The 20,274-nt window shown below is 35.6% G+C and overlaps 1 protein-coding gene across 9 annotated transcripts in view; it reads right to left on the bottom strand.

Annotated features, from left to right (window-relative positions):
• Positions 1 to 569: 569 nt before the first annotated feature.
• The window catches only part of MECOM (MDS1 and EVI1 complex locus), a 572,118-nt gene continuing 552,413 nt past the window's right edge, over positions 570 to 20,274 (bottom strand). For 5 of the 9 annotated variants that reach the window (XM_081955575.1, XM_081955576.1, XM_081955573.1 and 2 more), the window contains 7 exons: positions 19,319 to 19,485; positions 15,338 to 15,415; positions 12,997 to 13,166; positions 10,175 to 10,304; positions 5,609 to 5,845; positions 3,722 to 3,908; positions 571 to 2,327 (listed from right to left, as the gene is read on the bottom strand). In XM_081955575.1, coding sequence (XP_081811701.1) covers positions 2,205 to 2,327; positions 3,722 to 3,908; positions 5,609 to 5,845; positions 10,175 to 10,304; positions 12,997 to 13,166; positions 15,338 to 15,415; positions 19,319 to 19,485 — 1,092 coding nt within the window. In that variant the 3' untranslated portion in view covers positions 571 to 2,204. Of the gene's footprint in view, positions 2,328 to 3,721; positions 3,909 to 5,608; positions 5,846 to 10,174; positions 10,305 to 12,996; positions 13,167 to 15,337; positions 15,416 to 19,318; positions 19,486 to 20,274 lie in introns of all 9 variants that reach the window. The other 4 variants (XM_081955568.1, XM_081955570.1, XM_081955569.1 and 1 more) reach the window with 1 other exon arrangement.

Raw genomic sequence — 20,274 nt, 5'->3', positions numbered from 1 at the left:
AAATTCTGCACCTGTTGAGTTCTGTCAGGAGCAGAAGATCAGGTACACAAATTAAGGTCCACACAAAGTGATTTGCTGCTGCTCCTGCCTATGTCCAGAAATATTCTCAACTCAACTCAAATACACATTCCAGTAGAGAGAAGTTCCCTTTAAATGAGCTCCAGCACGAGTCCAAAAGCTTGAAAGACTAAAAACTCTGCTCCCAGTGACTGACCCAGATTGGATTCTGCTACATTACCCTGGGACGCATATATTTGTTTTCATTTGTCAACTATTAGCACCTGCTTGGAATTAGATACGGTTCAATGGAACTCAAGGGAGGTTGGATTTACTGTAGCTCACTTGCGGTTATGTAGGAATTCTAGGTTGATGCCTCTTAACTCTGCCCTCAAGTTCTGCCACACCTTCTACAGGTTCAACTAACTGATGGATTTAGTTTAGAGTTGATAAATGTGATGTTACGGCTAACTAAGGACATCTCTAAGAAAACATATTATTGACAGGTCCAAGCTCAATAGATGCGCCATTCTACAGAAGAAAAAGGAGGCCATGAAAACAACGCCCTCATTTCAATAATCTTTTTATTTTTTTTTTAAATTTGATCCTCCCATAATAATGTACTGAAATGCATAACAGTTACATTGTACAAAGCATTTAAGGAAAGTACCTTGACTTGCTGGTTATTTCAAAATGAGATAATAAACAAAAGGAAAGTAAAATCTGGCTCCTTACCAAAAAGGCAAAATACAGCCCCCCCCCCCTCCCTACCCCTGTCCCGAAAATAACAGAATACAGTTAATCATTTATTTATTGGGTTTTTTTCCCTTTTTTTAAACATAAGTTTGGAACACTTCATTTTACAAATAGGATTAACATGAACATAACATCACACAGCTCGCAGACAACCAGCATAAAATATTGGGTACAATTTTCTTTTTCTTTACCAGAAGAATCATGCTTTCACGAAGAGAAAAAATTAGAATGCTTTATACATTTGAATCATTTTGCTTTATTACAAAAAAAAAAATCTCTAAATCGCCTCTATTCATTATTTAATTTCAGTAAAATGGAAAACAAGGATAGTAAAAGAGGAATGTAAGACTTTTTTTTTCAAACACAGTTTGCACGCCAATATATGCAGATCAGTCCGCCTCCCTTTTTTTTTTCTTTTGAAGTTCATGGGTGCCCAGAAAAATAATAGTGAGGGGTTTGGGGGGGAAAACTGGACCAGTGCTATTCATTTCATATCAACAGTGCTACATTTAGCAAGAGTGCTTTTCTACCCACCAACAATTGTTTGCCAACAAATAAATACATGGTAACATCAAAAAAAGAAGAGGAGGAAGGGGAGTAAGAAGAAATAATCAAAAGCAAAAAATAAACACAACAAGACAAAAACAAGCAATGATGTGATTGTCTAAAATTAAAAATGCCTTTACAATAATAGGGGAAGCATTCGTTGAATTGTAGTGGTATGTTTAATGGCCATGGTCCATCGTAAGTAAGATGATGAAATATTCACTTCCTAGGATTACTGAATATCCAGATTTGTGTGTGTGTGTTTACAATATACACAGACGTCTTACATTGTCATCTCCTGTGAGTCTCTATAGTCAATTTATTTTTATAATGTAATTCAAAAGGCAAAAATTAAACAGAGGACAAGATATTGCCATTACGTTCTAGGTTAAAGGTGTGCATACAAAGGCTTTGTCTTCCTCTGTGGCTTGAAATGAATGAAACAAAAATGAGGTGGACTGTATAGAAAATCCCATCTCCAACTGCTCTATAAGAAAACAGAACGATCCCTTCCCCCCAATGAATGAAACCATTTTTTGTTGTTGAGTGAAGTGCTCATGAGTATGTAGCAATAGAATCTTGACCCTAAGTCCCTCCCCAAACAGGTGGAGTGGAAGACACATATTTCCCATCAAGGTCTATTTGATCCATCTTTTCTGAATGTCGCATTGATCCTCAAAATGTCAGCAGCTGCCTTCACTGTGCAAAACAAAATATTGAGAATAAATAGTTTTTTTTTCTTCTTCTTCTTTTAAATCATCGAGTTTAAGGTCACCTGACTTTAAACGTGACCTGTCAGATTTCTAAGGCATTCTGCTCTGCAGTCTTTTTAGTCATTAGTCTTCTAGCAAAGAGCCTTGTTGCTAGTTCGGACTTAGTCCCAATCCAGTTAGCGATTGACAGGGTCATACGTGACTAATGGACTGGATGGCACCAGATTCCGCAGCAGCTCTCGCCATACTGTGCCACATGTTGGACGAAGAGTGTAGAGAGTCCTTGTCGGAGAGTGAAAGCATCATAGCGTAAGCCTAGGTCAATGAGAAATAAGAAAACAATTCCAAAACTTAATAATAATAGTGTGTAGTAGACCCGCCATTTTGTCATGAATAGCAATTCAAATCAAATCAATTTTTATTCCGTCAAATAAAACACAAGAGTCAAAGTTAACATTATGGTACCACAGTACTTGGCTGTAATCAATGAAATAAAATCTGGTTGGAATGACAATATCTTGAGATAAAACAAATTGGAATGATTAGGATATTTAGTGATGAATGGAAATAAGAATTCCTGGTGAGCACTTGCATAGAGAGATCCGTACAGAATAATATGTTCCATCAATTCAATTATTCCTCCACTGCATTAACACAATCTCTATTTCAAGGGGATTTTTTTTGGTATTTTCCTTTAGTAACAGCTGCTGGGAGGGCATTGAATCTGACTGAGGAAAAGGCCCTTCTAATTTTGGGATTGTTATGTGACTGAGATATCTAGCTGGTTGGAGAAGATGTGCAGAGTGGCTCAAGAAAGAGTTCTGAGGTTAGCAATTCTCATTTATGATCATACTTGATGACTATTAGGGAAATGGCCTCGCTTATGTATCACCCATCCTTTTCTTACTAGGACCTGGGAAGCTTTGGGACCGAAAATTGCAAGTGCTACAAATTATTAAATTTTCTACCTGTAAGATACATAGAAAACTTGAAACAAATACTGGATCTAATTCTTCATGGAATGGCAACAGGGGTGGGGTCTGGAAGTCACTACTGCCAGTTCGCTTGTGGGATGCACTAGCCCTGGATACATGCTGTGCGTGCATGCGCAGTACAATAAAAATTGTTCTGCGCATGCACAGAAGCAAGAAACAAGATGGTATCACCTACGGCGACACCTGGAGAACCTTTTTGGGGGTGTGGCAGGCCTGCATCTCTGCCAGTTCCAGTGACCCGGGCCACCAAACCACTACCGGTTGGGCTGAATCGGTCCAAACCGGTAGGAACCCACCACTGAATAACAACATTGAAAACCTAGCCATTTCATTTCAGTGAATAGGAACAAAGTCTTAATTTATTTTCTGGGAGTAAATATTAAGCATTACAGTAGACTAAAATGTTTTCAGATTATGTGGTTTAGCAAACATCAGAATAAATGCGATCCTAAACCAGGAATATATTTTTTTTTCCTTCAAAAGAAAGGACCAAGGAAAGAAGACCCCTATATTCCTATAATTTACATTTATAAAGTCAGCATATAAACCCACAAGAGTCCCTAATTAGTTGAATTTGGAGATGGACAAAATACTTGGCTGTTTATTATCATACATTCCTCATTCTCAATCTTAATGTTTTGATTACATCTGGATTAGGCTGCTAATTGCATTTCCTTAGTTGTTCATCTTTTGCATTTCCTAAAGGACTTTTACCTGGGATTTGGACTTGCGATGCAATGGCTGTTTTAAGTCTTCTGGCAAATGGGAGGTGGTGAATGCCGCCAAGTCAGTTTCATTGAACTGGTTTTCTTCTAATTTCCTCACTTTGAGACTATCGGTGAAGTGCCTTATGTGGTCCAAAGCAGAAAGTCCAGTTTTATTAAACTCATCTTCCTTATACCTGCAAAAAAGACATTGAGATGAGATAGATCTGGGCAAAAGCCAATGATTGTAATCATCATATATTTAAACATATCACTGATTTCAATAAAATTAAATATAGGTACTAGAACAGAGACACTTCTTGGAACATTCTTTTGTGATGTATAGTACACACTTCTCTTTTCCAAGCCTTTGTGCAAATTGACAAATAATAGTTAGAAAACATAAAGCAGTCATGGGTTTATAGCTAGCAACACAAGTCAGTGTTTGTCTACTCAAGACTAAGACCCTTTCATGTTAAAAATGTATTTAACAATTGCAACCCAGATCCTGAAAACTGTTTCTTGTAGATTTCCAAGAAGTCCCTCCATGAAAACCTTTATATTCCCTCTTTCAGTTAATTGCCCACTGTCACACTGCACATGGTTGACTTGATTCACTGATTGAGAATGACTGTTTTATATATTGCCATATATTTACAGGCTACCTTCTGGACAAAGTGTTTGAAAGGCAGGGAATAATAAGAAAAGAATGTGTGCATTGTGGGCTCCTCAGTACTCTCTTAGTTGTTTTCTTCCAGACATTTCATTACCAAACTAGGTAACATCATCAGAGCACCAAGAAACTCACAATTCAACCCTGAGCTAATATTCTCTTTTATTGGTAAAATATTTTATTGTGTGTATATCTCAGCACTTCGTAATATTGCATAACACAAGAATGTGTGTATATATATATATATATATATATATATATATATATATATATATATATATATGTGTGTGTGTGTGTGTGTGTGTGTGTGTGTGTGTGTGTGTGTGTGTGTGTGTGTGTTTTGTGTGTGTGTGTGTTTTGTGTGTGTGTGTGTTTTGTGTTACAACCCCTGGTATGACCTAATTGTGCTAATTTGTATTTATCAGCACAAATACAACATATATATATAATTTGTTTTCGTAGATTTTCACGGGTGTAGGTATGCTGGTTTTGTTGTATTTTTGCTTAAAATTTTGCTTAAAATTTTTAAGCCCACAGCTTGAAGAACATTTTCATTTTTTGCTGACCCCTGGTCTATCCATTTCTGCTCATGTTAATATCTTCCTTATTATTCTAAAATACTGGAAAAGTATTTTCACTTTTCCATTGCTGTGCAAACACCATTCTCGCTGCTGTTAGGATGTGAAGTATTAGGCATATTGACCCTTTGCTATAGCCTTATAATACCTGATAGAAATAATTCTGGCTTGAATTCTATACATTGTCCAACCATTTTTTCTAGCCACATCTGAATTTGTAACCAAAATCTCCTTGCTTTTTTACAGGTCCACCACATGTGGTAGTATGTGCCTAGTGATTGCTCACATTTCCAACATTTTGGGGATGTGTTGCTAAACATTTTAGCCAATCTTACGAGGGGGAGATGCCACCTGTAGAACATTTTATAAAGATTCTCTTTGTATCCCAATTTTTTAGCCCATATGACCATTGTCATATGGACTTGTTCTTCCTCCATTTTGTAGTGTAGTAAATATTATTACCCTTATCAATTAATCATCAGTCCCCACTAATACTTTATCTAATATCATTAATTTCTGAGAATTAAGAAATGGAACATTTTCATCTACATGCAATAATATCCAGATATTTTCTGGGTACTTCTTGGTCCCACCTACCCCCATACTGCTGCTGCCATGTTTGACTATCATCGAGATAAGTACGTACCTGTCAGGAGAGGATTTGCAATTTATTTCCAATGGATTTGCTTCTTCAAAATCACCCTCTGTGGGCTCTTCACATATGTTGCTTGTTGCAAGTTCTTTAACTGACTTCCCTGTTATTTCACTTTCTTCATCTTCCTCATCCATCATTACTTCATCTTCTGCTTCTTCATCTTCCAACAGGTCTGAATTCTGGCTTACTACTGGGGTCTTTTCATCCTTAAAGTGACTTCCATTCATTCTTTCAAAAAGTAAGAATAAACAGTCAACACAAAATGAATGGTAGGGAGTATTAGATATAAAGCCTTTGTTTTCCTCAATTCTTTTGCAGAAGTAATAAGTCTGTTATAATTAAAATCCACACGATTCAACCTCGTTCATGAAGGTGACAACATTTCTTTGAAATTTAATTCGCCTCTGAACAGAATTCACAATTGTGAAATTAACACTGAGGAAAATTAGATTAGATTTAGATTCAATTCGAATGATAGAGTATTTTTTTTTTAGATTACTATGTTCTTCAAACAAGAATTTCTATCTTATTCAGCCTAAGGGATAAGTTATTCATTTCATATCCTGTCTGATACTGCACTATTTCCCAGAGAAAAATGCTTAAAACAATTTATGCAGACTGCTGAACAACAGTACTGTCAGAAGAGGATAATTATATTCTAGTTGTTGAGTCATGAAATAGCCATAAAATATGGGTGCTCTGGTGTCTTCAAGGAAGGGAAGGCATTTCTGTGGAGTGAAGGGCTGAAATTAAATTAGTGAGATTTTCTATGGGGACACCGGTGTTTTTAACTGCAATTTCTCCATTTTAGGTCTTCTATTTGCTTTCTATCTGACATAGAAGGAGCAATCTTGACAATCGTAGAGGGCCACAAAAAATGAATTACTTTAGAAGAATAGTATGTTAATTTTCCACTAATGGCAGTATTATACCTTATATTATTATTATTATTATTATTATTATTATTATTATTATTATTATTATTATTATTATTATTATTATTATTATTATTATTATTATTATTATTATTATATCATTTATATGAAGAACTTCTCACTTAAAACCTTGCCATATAGGAATTAGCAATGTCCATTGTGTTGCGGCAGTGAAGTACATTTAAATACTTTGACATGAAAATGGAATTAACCATCTTAAACACATTATATTCCAAAATGGATTGGAGAAACAGCCACCTAAATTGTTGACAGTGTTTAATATTACACCCATAAGAATTTAATTATTTAGTTGTATGAATCATTCTCTGTCGTTTTCCTCAGAGATAAGTTCTGATTACCTTATTTCATTTAAACTTAAATATGTAAATAAACAGCCAATCGGAAGTCTACAGGCATACCCAACCTATTCCCTAGAATCAAATTCTTCTTCTGAAATGTAAAAAGAATGTTATTTCTCCTGTGACTATGTTTGGTTTTCCCTAAAACTGGTCTATTTCGCAAAAGAGAATGAAATCACATAAGAAGTTATCTCATCATTGTCAAAATTATGTAGCCCTGCCCACAATTAAGTTTAGAAACTTTTAGAAAGTTTGTATCTTCATGGCCATTCCTTAATTTATAGCATAGAAGAAAAATAATCAGTCAGAAATTAACCAATAGCCAGTAATAATACAAGAGCTACAAAGCTTATAGAAATAACGATGAAAAGATCAGCAATAACTGGTCACTTTATAGTAGAGAATATTCTTGGCATGTTTTGTCAAAGTGCCCTGCTTAGTATGTTTTGGGTAATCAAAAGAATTATGAGTCATAAATCAGGGTTTGCCAGACGGGAAATTTCAACAGTTGGAGAATATTTGTTGTGAAAAGTACTTGGATTTAAATCAAACTAATGAAAACCATATGATTTAAAAAAAGCCAGATTTACTAATTACATTTTTATATGCTCTAATTCCCAAAGAATGAGCATCTTTTAAAAATAATGTAAAAATGATACATTTTAAAAGAAAACAGTGAAAGATGCGCTGTTTTCTTCTTGTAGAATCTTCCTATATAAGGGTATCTTGAAACCAGATGTGAAACATACTAAAACATGGCCATGATGTGAGAACAAAATTTCAATGTATGTGTAATGTACAAAGACTTGTCTTCATTAATATAGGCCTATTTATTTTTGATCCCAGCATTAAAACAAGTAAGAAAAATGAAAAGGGAATGATGGCATGCAGTAGCTACTTTTATAGTGAAAACTACACTGACATATTCAGACTAATTTATTAAAGATAAACATTTTTATAGAAATTTAAACAATTACATCAAAAATTTTGGTAGACAAAGGTCACACTTGACCTCCGAATGATTTGCTGTGGGTTACTTTAAAAAAATAAACAGAGCCAGAGCAAAGATAGGCCTGGGGCCAAGACAAAACTGAACTATGAAATACGATACAAATTAAATTAACCAGATAAAGTTAATCAAACATAGTTTAACTTTCCCTTCAGTCCCTTTAAAATTTACAAATTTCACAGAATTTCTAAAAATCTCCAAAAGCTGTTTGGGAAGTCAAGACCATATTCTTAGGATCTCAGTTGCACATCTGAGAATACATATCTGCATGAAAGGCTACAATTTGATTTAAGTACTCTGCTTGCTTTGTGATCATGTTGTTACAAATCTGTAAGTAAGAATAGTGAAAGGTTTTCTATATTATTATTATAGTGGAGTGAGGAGTTAATATAAGCATTTAGCATGCATGGTTAATACATTCTTTAGAAAGAACTGGGGTATATATTTTCATTTGTGTGAAATAATTATTTATTAGGGATGTGTCCTTGCCTTCAGTAGTTGTGGGCTCCACCACTGGAGGCTTTTAAGAAGAGACCAGACAGTCATTTATCTGAAATCAGTTCTAGGCTACATAAACAGAGGGATAGAATCAAGATCACGTGAAGTGTTAATACCACTTTATAATGCCTTGGTAAGGTCACACTTGGAATACAGCATTCAGTTTTGGTCGCCACGATGTAGAAAGAGTGCAGAGAAGAGCAACAAAGATGATTAGGGGACTGGAGACTAAAACGTATGAAGAACGGTTGCAGGAACTGGGCATGTCTAGTTTAATGAAAAGAAAGACCAGGGGAGACATGATAGCAGTGTTCCAATATCTCAGGGGTTGCCACAAGGAAGAGGGAGGCAAACTATTCTCCAAGGCACCTGAGGGTAGAATAAGAAGCAATGGGTGGAAACTAATCAAGGAGAGAAGCAACTTAGAACTGAGGAGAAACTTCCTGACAGTTAGAACAATTAATCAGTGGAATAGCTTGCCTCCAGAAGTTGTGAATGCCCCAACACTGGAAGTCTTTAAGAAGAAGTTGGATAGCCATTTGTCTGAAACGGTATAGTGTTTCCTGCCTAGGCAGGGGGTTGGACTAGAAGACCTCCAAGGTCCCTTCCAACTCTGCTATTGTATTGTATTATTGTATTGTATTATATTGTATTGTATTGAAATGTTATAGGGTCCCTTGTTTCTACAGGGAATTGGATTAGAAGACTCCCTATTATTTTGTATTGTTTTCAGAACATAAGGCAACCACCAAAAGTTCAGCCTGATAATCATACTTCAGGAAGCTGTTTTAATACTCTGCTTTTTTAAGAAATCGAGCACCTTATTAAAGATGTATTGTCTTCTTCAGCAATGTTTCTAGAGATACTGAGGTAAGTATTGTAAGGAATGGTGGCTGCCACATCAAGGAGGAGAAAAATCTCCAATCTTTGTAAAATAATTATTTCAGCCTATCATTTCATCTGCAGTTGGTGAAATTTTGTGGGTGACACTATGTTGTCCAGTCTAGGTGTTACAAATATCTCCCTGTTTTTTATATGGTCCAAAACAATTTCTAATTCCTGGATCAGATGTGCAGAACTAAGTGAAAACTGAAAACATGATGCAAATTTTAGAAAGACTAAGCGACGTGCATAGAAGCCCATTCAATAGCCAAATATTGCAAAGACATTGCTGATTTTAACCCCAGTTCTCAATTTGGGGGAAAAATCTGTAAACTTCTCTCATATTAAGCTAATTTGAAAATTAAACAGTTCAAAGTTGTTGATATATTTCGATACTTTTTGTCAGAATACCAGATTTTGATTTGGAATTTAACAGTTTTGGTTACGCCAATTTAACATTTTACTTTGATAACCATCAAGCACATCCAAATTTACATCCAAGTTGTATATTGGGAATGTCACATCAGAACATATTGCTTTGACTACGTAGAAAACACAACAAAAGAACAAAAAGCTTAAATTAATTTGTTCTACATGTTTCAAACTATAAAAGAAAGGTTGATGAAATGTTTTGAATAAAACAAAGTTAGTTTTGAGGTTCAAGTTTATAATTGAAGAACAATAATGTATAGTTTATATTAATAGGCACATTTTATTTATAAAGTTTGTGTAATCAGCCCAATGAAACTATGTCTGGTATTCCAGCATCTTAGTAAATCCTGGTTTTGCCCAATTATTTGAAAATGAGGTGGAAAAAAAAGTTAGAAAAAGTATGCTGTTGATTGAGTCCAGCAATAATAAAAGGACACCTTACCTTTCCTCTGAATTATTGTGACTGCTATTCCCAATAAAATTCCGAATTTCTGTAAAGTATGAGTCTTCTTTATCATCTAAGATAGCCCCTGTGCTTTCAAGTTCCGAGTGCGGTGAAGATGTAGCAGTACCTTTACCAAAAAAAGGAATATACAGTAGGTAGGCAGGTAGTGGGTGGGTAGGTAGGAAGGTAGATGATAGATAGATGATAGATAGATAGATAGATAGATAGATAGATAGATAGATAGATGATAGATAGATAGATAGATAGATAGATAGATAGATAGATGATAGATAGATAGATAGATAGATAGATAGATAGATAGATAGATAGATAGATAGATAGATAACATTTATTTTTGAGGAGGAAGTAGATGCATATTTTTTGTAAGCTTGAATGACAGGTTAAGGGCTGTACTTCAAAAGTTGCCAGGACCAGTCCTGGGTCATTATCTGGAAGTTTTATGGGTTGACATGCATGTTTCGTTTCTTAATCCTAAAAAAAAAAAAATCCCACCCAACATACAGGGGGGAAATTATTTAGCCTCTACTCACTTTGGAAGAATTCTGGGGTCCACAAAATGGATGTTAACATCTCTAACATAAATATAATAGTCCTTGTATGACTGCCAAGTTGTTTTAGGAAAGCTCACATACTAACAGCATAATACCCACATTTCACTGAAGTTTTTAGACATCACTAAGGGTCTACTTATAACTGTGAACATTTGGTTCTGGTACAGGTGAAACTTGAAAAATTAGAATATCGTGCAAAAGTTCATTTATTTCAGTAACGCAACTTAAAAGGTGAAACTAATATACAAGATAAGACTCATTACATGCAAAGCAAGATAGTTCAAGCCGTGATTTGTCATAGTTGTGATGATTATGGCGTACAGCTCATGAAAACTCCAAATCCACCATCTCAGAAAATTAGAATATTACATGCAATCAATAAAACAAGGATTGTACATAGAACAATATCGGACTTCTGAAAAGTGTAAGCATGCATATGTACTCAGTACTTGGTTTGGGCCCCTTTTGCAGCAATTACTGCCTCAATGCGGTATGGCATGGAAGCTATCAGCTTGTGGCACTGGTGAGGTGTTACGGAAGACCAGGATGCTTCAATAACGGCCTTCAGCTCTTCTGCATTGTTCGGTCTCATGTCTCTCATCTTTCTCTTGGCAATGCCCCATAGATTCTCTATGGGGTTCAGGTCAGGTAAGTTTGCTGGCCAATCAAGCACAGTAATCCCATGGTCATTGAATCAGGTTTTGGTGCTTTTGGCAGTGTGGGCAGCTGGAAAATGAAGTCAGCATCCCCATAAAGCCAAAAGCACTAAAACCTGGTTCAATGACCGTGGGATTACGGTGCTTGGCCTCTCCATTCTTCCTCCATACTCTGGGTCCTTGGTTTCCAAACGAGATGCAAAAGTTGCTCTCATCAGAAAAGAGGACTTTGGACCACTGAGCAACAGGACTTTGGACCGCTTCATTAAGATCAGGGTCAAAACAGCTGTCTACCAGGAGATTTTGGAGCACTTCATGCTTCCTTCCGCAGACGAGCTTTATTGGGATGCTGACTTTATTTTCCAGCTGCCCACAGTGCCAAAAGCACCAACACCTCGTTCAATGACCGTGGGATTACTGTGCTTGATTGGCAAGCAAACTCGCCTGACCTGAACCCCAAAGAGAATCTATGGGGCATTGCCAAGAGAAAGATGAGAGACATGAGACCGAACAATGCAGAAGAGCTGAATGCCGCTATTGAAGCATCCTGGTCTTCCATAACACCTCAGCAGTGCCACAGGCTGATAGCTTCCATGCCACGCTGCATTGAGGCAGTAATTGCTGAAAAAGGGGCCCAAACGTAGTACATATGTATGCTTATACTTTTCAGAGGTCTGAGATTGTTCTATGTACAATCCTTGTTTTATTAATTGCATGTAATATTCTAATTTTTTGAAATGGTGGATTTGGGGTTTTCATGAGCTGTACGCCATAATCATCACAATAATGACAAATCACGGCTTGAACTATCTTGCTTTGCATGTAATGAGTCTTATCTCATATATTAGTTTCACCTTTTCAGTTGTGTTACTGAAATAAATGAACTTTTGCACGATATTCTAATTTTTTGAGTTTCACCTGTACATGTATCTGATATTTGTGTGTTCAAATTCCTTTCTCTATAAAAAGTCCCATGCCTATTTAATAATACACAAATGACTTGACTGTGTTGGGGACATCTACATAATGGTACTTATTCTTGCATATAACAATCCATATAGTTGGTAAGTAAAAAAAAAAAAGATTATCAGCTATTAGTTCTTACTAGGAGGAAACGCTAGGCTAGGTTTTGGGGCTGTACCCAAAGCTTTTGGGTGCCATATACAAATCCAATGTCATGTTTCACTTTTTTTGTTTTTCTTTATTTATTAAATTTATATGACACCAATATCACTGTCAAGCAATATAAAAACATTACATAAAACAATAAGAACAGTAAAAACATTAAAACATTCAATATTAAGTGTTAAAGCAACTACATTAAAACCAACCAAGAACTAGATATAACGGAACCAATATTTAATCATGGTGGAGACATACTTTTCCTAATCTACTAACCTTATTTTAACTTTAGGGTGAAAATCTAAAGGCTGAACATTTTTATCTTGACTACTTAACAGTGTGAGGGTGGAATTCTTTTTCTAGCTTTTTTTTTAAAACTGAAAATTATTGCAATTATATGGAATGAGAGGAATCCAATATAAAGTAATACCAAAGTAGTTTGGTATTAAAAGGGAAGTTAGTTACATACCAGACATATTGCCGTTTTCATGCTTTTTGAGATGTCTGTCTAAGTTGGTTTGTTGGCCAAAGCATCTGTCACATAAATGACATTTAAAAGGTTTCTCTTTGTTGTGGATATTCCGGACATGCCTCTGTAGATTAGATGATATGCTGAAAGACCTGTCACAGTATTTACACCTGAAAATAAATATCAAATATGAAAGGATAAATAACTAATCCAGCAATGCTCTCCTGATATGAAAACAGAAGTTTTTTAAAAAAGTTATTTCCAGTTATGTTCAATTCCTTGACCCTGTAATTCATGATTTTGTTTTATTCTATAAACCTGGATTGAAGTAGGTCTTATGAATGCAGTGATAGCACCCGAATACCAAATGGTTTGAATATTTTATCCTGCTGGAACCTACTCCCATCAGAAAGGGCAATGCTGAGAGAATGTACTCCTTCTTTTCCTTCATATCAATGCAAGCAACATCCCTGCTGGTTCTTATGCAAGCATTTTGTTCCTCAAGTGGCCAGCCAGATGTCCCTGCGGTGTTAACATACAAAGATGCTTGACCCATAGCAAAGGCAACTGAATCTTCAAGACTAATGGCCCTCAAAGAATCGATCTGCTATGAATTGATTCAACCTTTTTTTTTAAAGCCATTCATTCAAGATGGCTGTTATGATGTATTCCATAGGTTAATTTTGTGTAAGCTGTTTTTGTTTGTTTGTTTATTGTTGTTGTTCTAAAGAAAATGCTTTATTTCATGACACAAAACAAAGTTTTGAAAGAGAAAGAAAAAATCATTTTTTTTCATCCATTTGAAATTCATTTTTCACACTCATCCATTTTTGATATTCTGATGTTCCCAAATTAGTCTGTAATCCAGACTAATTGTCTGATTGTGGGATATTATATCCAGACTTGCTGGAAATATTTCCAATAACTTTTAGGCAAATAATGTCTCTCCAGCTTCCCTTTTTTAAACACATATACACACATATGTAGAAAGTTTATAAAAATGTTTTTCAGTTTAACATAAATGAAGAAACAGTGTTTTAGCGTTAAAAATATATAACTTTCAGAATAATATATTTTCATCGTATATGTTAAAAAGCATGGTACCAAAGTTTTGAATGTACAAAGAAACATGAGATTTTTGTTTCAACCCATTGTCAATATGCTAAAGCTAAACAGTTGGGAGAAGAAAACCTGAAACTTCTAAGATTAAGGAGGGATGGCACTTTTCCCCCTATTCAATGTTATACTATATGAAAAAAAAAAATCTCCCTTGAAGAATTGGCTTTTTTCAATGGCTAATCCTGCAGGAAATACAGTTATCTCCCCAAATGCAGAAATAAACAATCCAAATCTTTAATATCTTGCCAAAATGAGTAGTTTAGTCTATCTCTTGGGTACTAGAGGCATCAATTTTCATATTCTGCAGTCATTTGAAATCCCCAAAGCCTTTACTGCATTGCTCTTTAAGCCATTACTAAGACATACTATAACTTCCAAATTGTTTAGCTGGCACCTGGCCAAAAGGCTACATCAACATCATCCTTTCCTTTCTCCAATCGTCTATTTTTCCTGTACTTCAAAACATCTCTGCTACTTTGTGCGTTAAGTCAATTATTGAGGGAAGAAATTATGCATTACATGGCTAATTGTTTCTGGCTGTTAGGCAGTAGAAGCGCATAACAGATTTTAAAACATGATTTAAAACATGAATTAAATTACATGAAAGATGTCTTCTCAAATAAATTCAGGACTAAGGAAAATCAACCAATGTACTTTTTCTCCTTTCTTTGTAAGGCAAAACGTATGCCAATATATTTTGTTCATTTAAAACTGGGGATGAGTTCCTTCCCATTGATTTCATGAAATAGAATTTCAGTTCAATTTTAAAAAAATGTTTTTTCATTTCAATAAATGAATAGTATCCATATGTCTTATTTTCATGAGGTCTCCTGATTAAGAGATTGATAGGATTTACCAACAGAGAAGTAAATTAAAAGATAAAGACATGAAGCTAAACAATAAACAATAGGAACCATTTTTGGAAAGTTTGCTTGATGTTTGCTTGCTGCTTGATAAGACTTGCTAATATTTCATAAAATTTTGTTGACGTACCCTGGAATCTATTTTGGTACATATTAATTATAATCTATTGTCAATTATATTCAATGGAGCACATTCCAAAACTTTATTTACTTGTATTAGGTAATGAGTTTTGGTGGTCAAAGGCTGAAGAAGCAACTCTAATATCTAATATTGACAATAATCTTTTTTCAAATAAGAGACACATGGTTATTTCTGTCCCCACACCAGCCAAATATACATCAGTTCGTTTATCTTGTACCTGTATGGCTGTTCTCCAGTGTGTGTCCTCAGATGCCGAGTCAGATTTGCAGATCTTGGAAAAATCTTGCCACAGTATCTATTATTGGAAAATAATTAATAAAAATGTATTTTACATTATGTAAAGAAATTTCTGGTTTAGATATCACTTCAAACAAATCTTGAACAGAAACATGGATATTTTAAAATTTCTGAAAACAGGAATGATAAATAAATTACATTAAAACATTTATAGAATGAAGTAGCAATTTACCAAAGTATCTATGCACAATATCTGATAAACAAGTTTTCAATTTACTATTCCCTTTATTAAAATAATCTAGATAATGGATTGGAAATATATTTTTAAGGGACTCAGAATTTAGATTAATGGAAACTTATCTTAAATTGTTTGTTATATCTGGTGTACTATAACTGAAATATCACTAGATTATTGAGACCAAGTCTTTTAAGATTCTCTAAAGATATCCTATGAAAGAAACTGACATATTTATGAATCTGATCTGCCAAATATTAAATACATTTGTTTACATTCTGATAAAGAGCCAAGATACAAGCAACAGATTTTAAAAAATAATAGAAGTGGAACTTTCTAATAGCAGTAGCGTATTGTTTTAGAAAAACCTCTTCCAGAAAATATTTATGAAAGTGAAATACTAAAGACAACTGAATTTTACTTTTTGACCAGGCAAAGCTAATCTGGGTAATGCCAATTTCCAAATCTGGTATCTTTCTTATGAATATGAACAAATGGATGCTACAAAAAGAGGGCATGAATTGTGAATTAGCAGACTTTCTGGCATAGTAAACATTTAAATAATGAAGGCACCCATTCCTGTGATTATTTAAATTCCTTTCTACTTGCGTCCTATAAGCTATCCTTTAACTTTTTTGCATAATGTGTATGTTTGGATACAAATTTTATGTGTCATCCCTTCTAAGCTATTGATTTGGTCTTCTTGGTCTGAGTCCCATAGTCACCATAATTCACATACATGAAAGGCAGTGGTGGGTTTCAATTTTTTTTAGAACCTCTTCTGTAGGTATGACCTGCTTTGTGGGAGTGGCTTGCTGGCCATGTGACTGGATGGGAGTGGCTTGCTGGCCATGTGACCGGGTGGGAGTGGCTTGCTGGCCATGTGACTGGGTGGACGTGGCCAACTTGTAAAATGTGGTAAAACTCACTTAACAACGCTCTTGCTTAGCAATCAAAATGTTGGCTCAGAAACTCTGGCATTTGAAGCACGCAAGTCTTAAAGATGTCAAGTTATAAGACACTTGCACCCTTAACCCTTTAGAAAAAAAACCCAGGATGTTCAAACTTGACAGCTTTAAGACTTGTGGACTTCAACTCCCAGAATTCCTTCTCCAGTCATGTTGGCTCAGGAACTCTGGCATTGAAGTGTGGAAGTCTTAAAGCTGTCAAGTTACAAGACTCTTGCACCCCTAACCCTTTAGAAAAAAAAACCCAGGGGTATTCAAACTTGACAGCTTTAAGACTTGTGGACTTCAACTCCCAGAATTCCTCCTCTCGCTCTTCATCTTGATGATGTGCGGACAGGCAGAGGGAGGGAGCTGGAACCGGTTCTAAACGGCACTGTAGATTTGTGGAACCTCTTCTATAGAAGAGGTTAGAACTGGCAGGACCCCCCCACCCGATGAAAGGTGTATGTGTGTGAGTTTATGCTTGGCAAACTAGTTAAGTATTGGGAGATTAATCTGCAAGATCTTGGACAATTTCATCTTGATTTCTTGACACTTTTTTCTAGATTTCTAATAAAAATCATACAGGTGGAAACAAAATAACAACATAGTCCATGGTATCTATTTCCTTTTCCATAACATTTTTCATGCCAGAAAGGAAGCATATACTGCATACATTCGCAGATAAGCTGAGAATTTTAGGTAACAAAATACACTCCCAAAATTGAGTTTGGCTTATCCACAAATGAGCTTATCTGCTGTTCCCTTACTTTTATTAAAATATCTGTAAATAACTATTGAATTCTTAATTGAAACACCATTAAAACACCCTAAGATAAACCAATCGTGGGAAAGTAAAACATGAAAATTTGATGATTAGCTTATGTGGGGTTGTTGCTTTTTTCATGACATTTTAATTAAAAATTTGAGGGTAAACTTATCTGAGGAAGGGAATGAATATATGTGGTAGTAAATTTATGATAAAATCCTTGCTTAAAGTATATATTAACTATTAAAAAAAATAGAAGAGATCAGCAGTTGGCAAAAGGGTGACCAGGGCAGGATAAATACCAAAGTGCAAAATGAGGATTCTTGAACGTTGCAGATGAATTTCTCAATATCTCTCAAGTACAAGAATGGCAATCATATTTCTGGTAACTTAATGACTCTGCTCTGTCTTTATACCTATTTCAGTGGAATCAGAAGTGTAATGTTGTTTTCACTGCTTACCACACCAGTAACCTTAATCCAGTCTGCCAACTATTTAATTATATTTCATTTATAAATACATGATTCTCATCAAGAAATATTTCTGTTAACTTCTCTTTCCTTATTCCACACAAACTAAGAACCATAACATTAAATAGGCCAAATTCAATGCTTGCTGAGTTACAGTGGATCAGATGGGAAGTCATATAAATTTTACAAATAAATAAATACATTTCACAAGGCCACATTAAAAATGTGAGTCATTTACATATCTCTCTCACTCTCTGTAATAGTGGCACACCTTTGGGGAAAAAAGTACATATGTACTATTCATTGTTCTTTCTTTTAAAATGGTACATTGAATGGTTATATACAGATGTTTCCATATATTTAAAAAATGTCCAAACTCTTAAAATTGTTCCAGACAGGGTGAGTGGAAACTTTGTAACTTGTCAAGAGCATTACTAGATTATTCACTCCTTAAATTCTGACCAATTTTGAAATTCAAATTTGCACTCTAATGAGCTGTGAAACTCGTGAAATTTAGAGGTCAAGAAAAAGGCTCCTTTTTAAGTTAGCAAATGGTTTTCCACTTAGGGTCTAAGCGACTGCAGATATCTGTATACTTGATCCAGCTCCGAGACAAAACTTCCATTGATTACTTTTCTGAAGATGCTGATTTGAGCTGAAGATTTACAGTGACAACTTTGTTTTTCCCCTCACATCTCCTAATCATTCACAGATCTTATGAACTTTCCCTTTTTGTATTATCAAAGGGAGAAAAAAAATCCAAGAGGAAAACAGTCTTGCAATTCATGATCGGGGGGAAAATAATGAGGGAAAAGATCACACATTAATATAAAGGTGACGAGGAAATTTTGGAACACGTTTGTGTATGAAATGTTTTGGCCTCATTTATCAAGCTCGCGGTAATGGAGGACAAAATTCCTCCTGTAATTGCAAACAAACACAAAATCAAGCCCTGTGCCCATATTTTGCTGAAGAAAGAACCTTTTAAAATGCCAGTGACCCACCATCATCCCTATTCATCATCTGGTTTTGAGTAATTTACTAAAGTAAACTGCTGCTTGGAAGGGAAAGGAGATATTGCAAGAGAAAACTTTGAGGTACCGTATTTTTCGGAGTATAAGACTCACCTTTTCCCCTCAAAAAAGGTGAAAATCTGGGTGTGTCTTTTACACTGAATATAGCATTTTTACCCTCCTGAAACCCCGCCCCCTTTTCAAAAATGGCCGTGCATAGCCTTTAGTAGGCTTCCAGAGTGCTTCTGGGGGCTGGGGAGGGCAAGAATGAGCGAAAAATGGGTTGTTTTTTGCTCATTTTTGCCTCCCTCCAACCCCCAGGAGCACTCTACAAGCCTCCTAAAGGCTATGCATGCCCTTTTTTGACAAAAAAAAGGGCCGGTTTTCATGAAAACGGACTGTTTTTGGGAGGTCTGTAGGGCAAAACCCTTTTTTTTTTAAATTTGCCTCTTCAAAACCTTGGTGCATCTTATACTCCGGTGCGTCTTACACTCAGAAAAATATGGTAATTAGGAAGCAGAAATTACCTGCAGGTATAACGTTCCTTCCCCTTGCGAAGAAGGTTCTCAGGCAAGGTGTTGGGAGGGGCCCTGAAGTTGAACATGGAAGGAACAGACTGGATGAGGTCACCTGCGTCTGGTTTCAGGCTGCTGAAGCTTTCCAGCTTTTCGGCCATATTTTCTATGGCGGACATCTGTAAAATTAGAAAGATATGGTGAGTGACATCCAGTATAATATAGGAGGGTTAAAGATTACAGGCAGTCCTTAACTTACAGCCATTCACTTTGTGACCGTTTGAAGTTACAACAGCTCTGAAAAGAGTGACTCATGACTGGTCTTTGCACTTCAGACGTTCATGGCATCCTCACGGTCACATGAGGAAAATTCAGGCAGTAGCCAACTAGCATTGCAGAGTCTCATAAGATCACCATTTTTAGTCTTCCTAGCCGACTTCCGACGAACAAAGTCAGAGGGAGGAATCTGGATTCATTTAATGACTGCATGATTCACTTCATCGACCCATGGTTGGAATGCAGTACTGCAGGCTAACTCACTGCTCAGTCTAGGAGTTTAATTTTAATGGCGCAAGTTTGACTCAGCCTTCCATCCTTCCAAGATGGGTAAAATGAGGACCAAAATTGTCGGGGCAAGAGTGGGCTGTAAAGCACTGTGAAGTGGTATATAAGTCTAAGTGCTCTTGCTCTTAACAACTGAAGTGATTTATTTAACAATCGTGGCAAAAAAGATAATAAAATAGGTGTGACTCCCTTAACAAACATTTTGTTTAGAAATGTGAACTGTGGTCCCAATTATGGTTATAAGTTGAGGAATACCTATATTCCAAAGGTTTCATTTTTTGGAATAGCATATCATATTACTTAGATCTCTTGAAAATTTGCAACTGGGCTTTCTTGTCAGGAGAAAGTTAAGATTTTAATGACGTCATCTTATATTCCTTTCATGCATGTTTCTTTACAGGGAG

The sequence above is a fragment of the Natrix helvetica genome (genome assembly GCF_964273705.1).
Source record: "Natrix helvetica genome assembly, chromosome: 5".
NCBI lineage: Eukaryota > Metazoa > Chordata > Lepidosauria > Squamata > Natricidae > Natrix > Natrix helvetica.
This window is presented reverse-complemented; position numbering and strand designations above follow the sequence as displayed.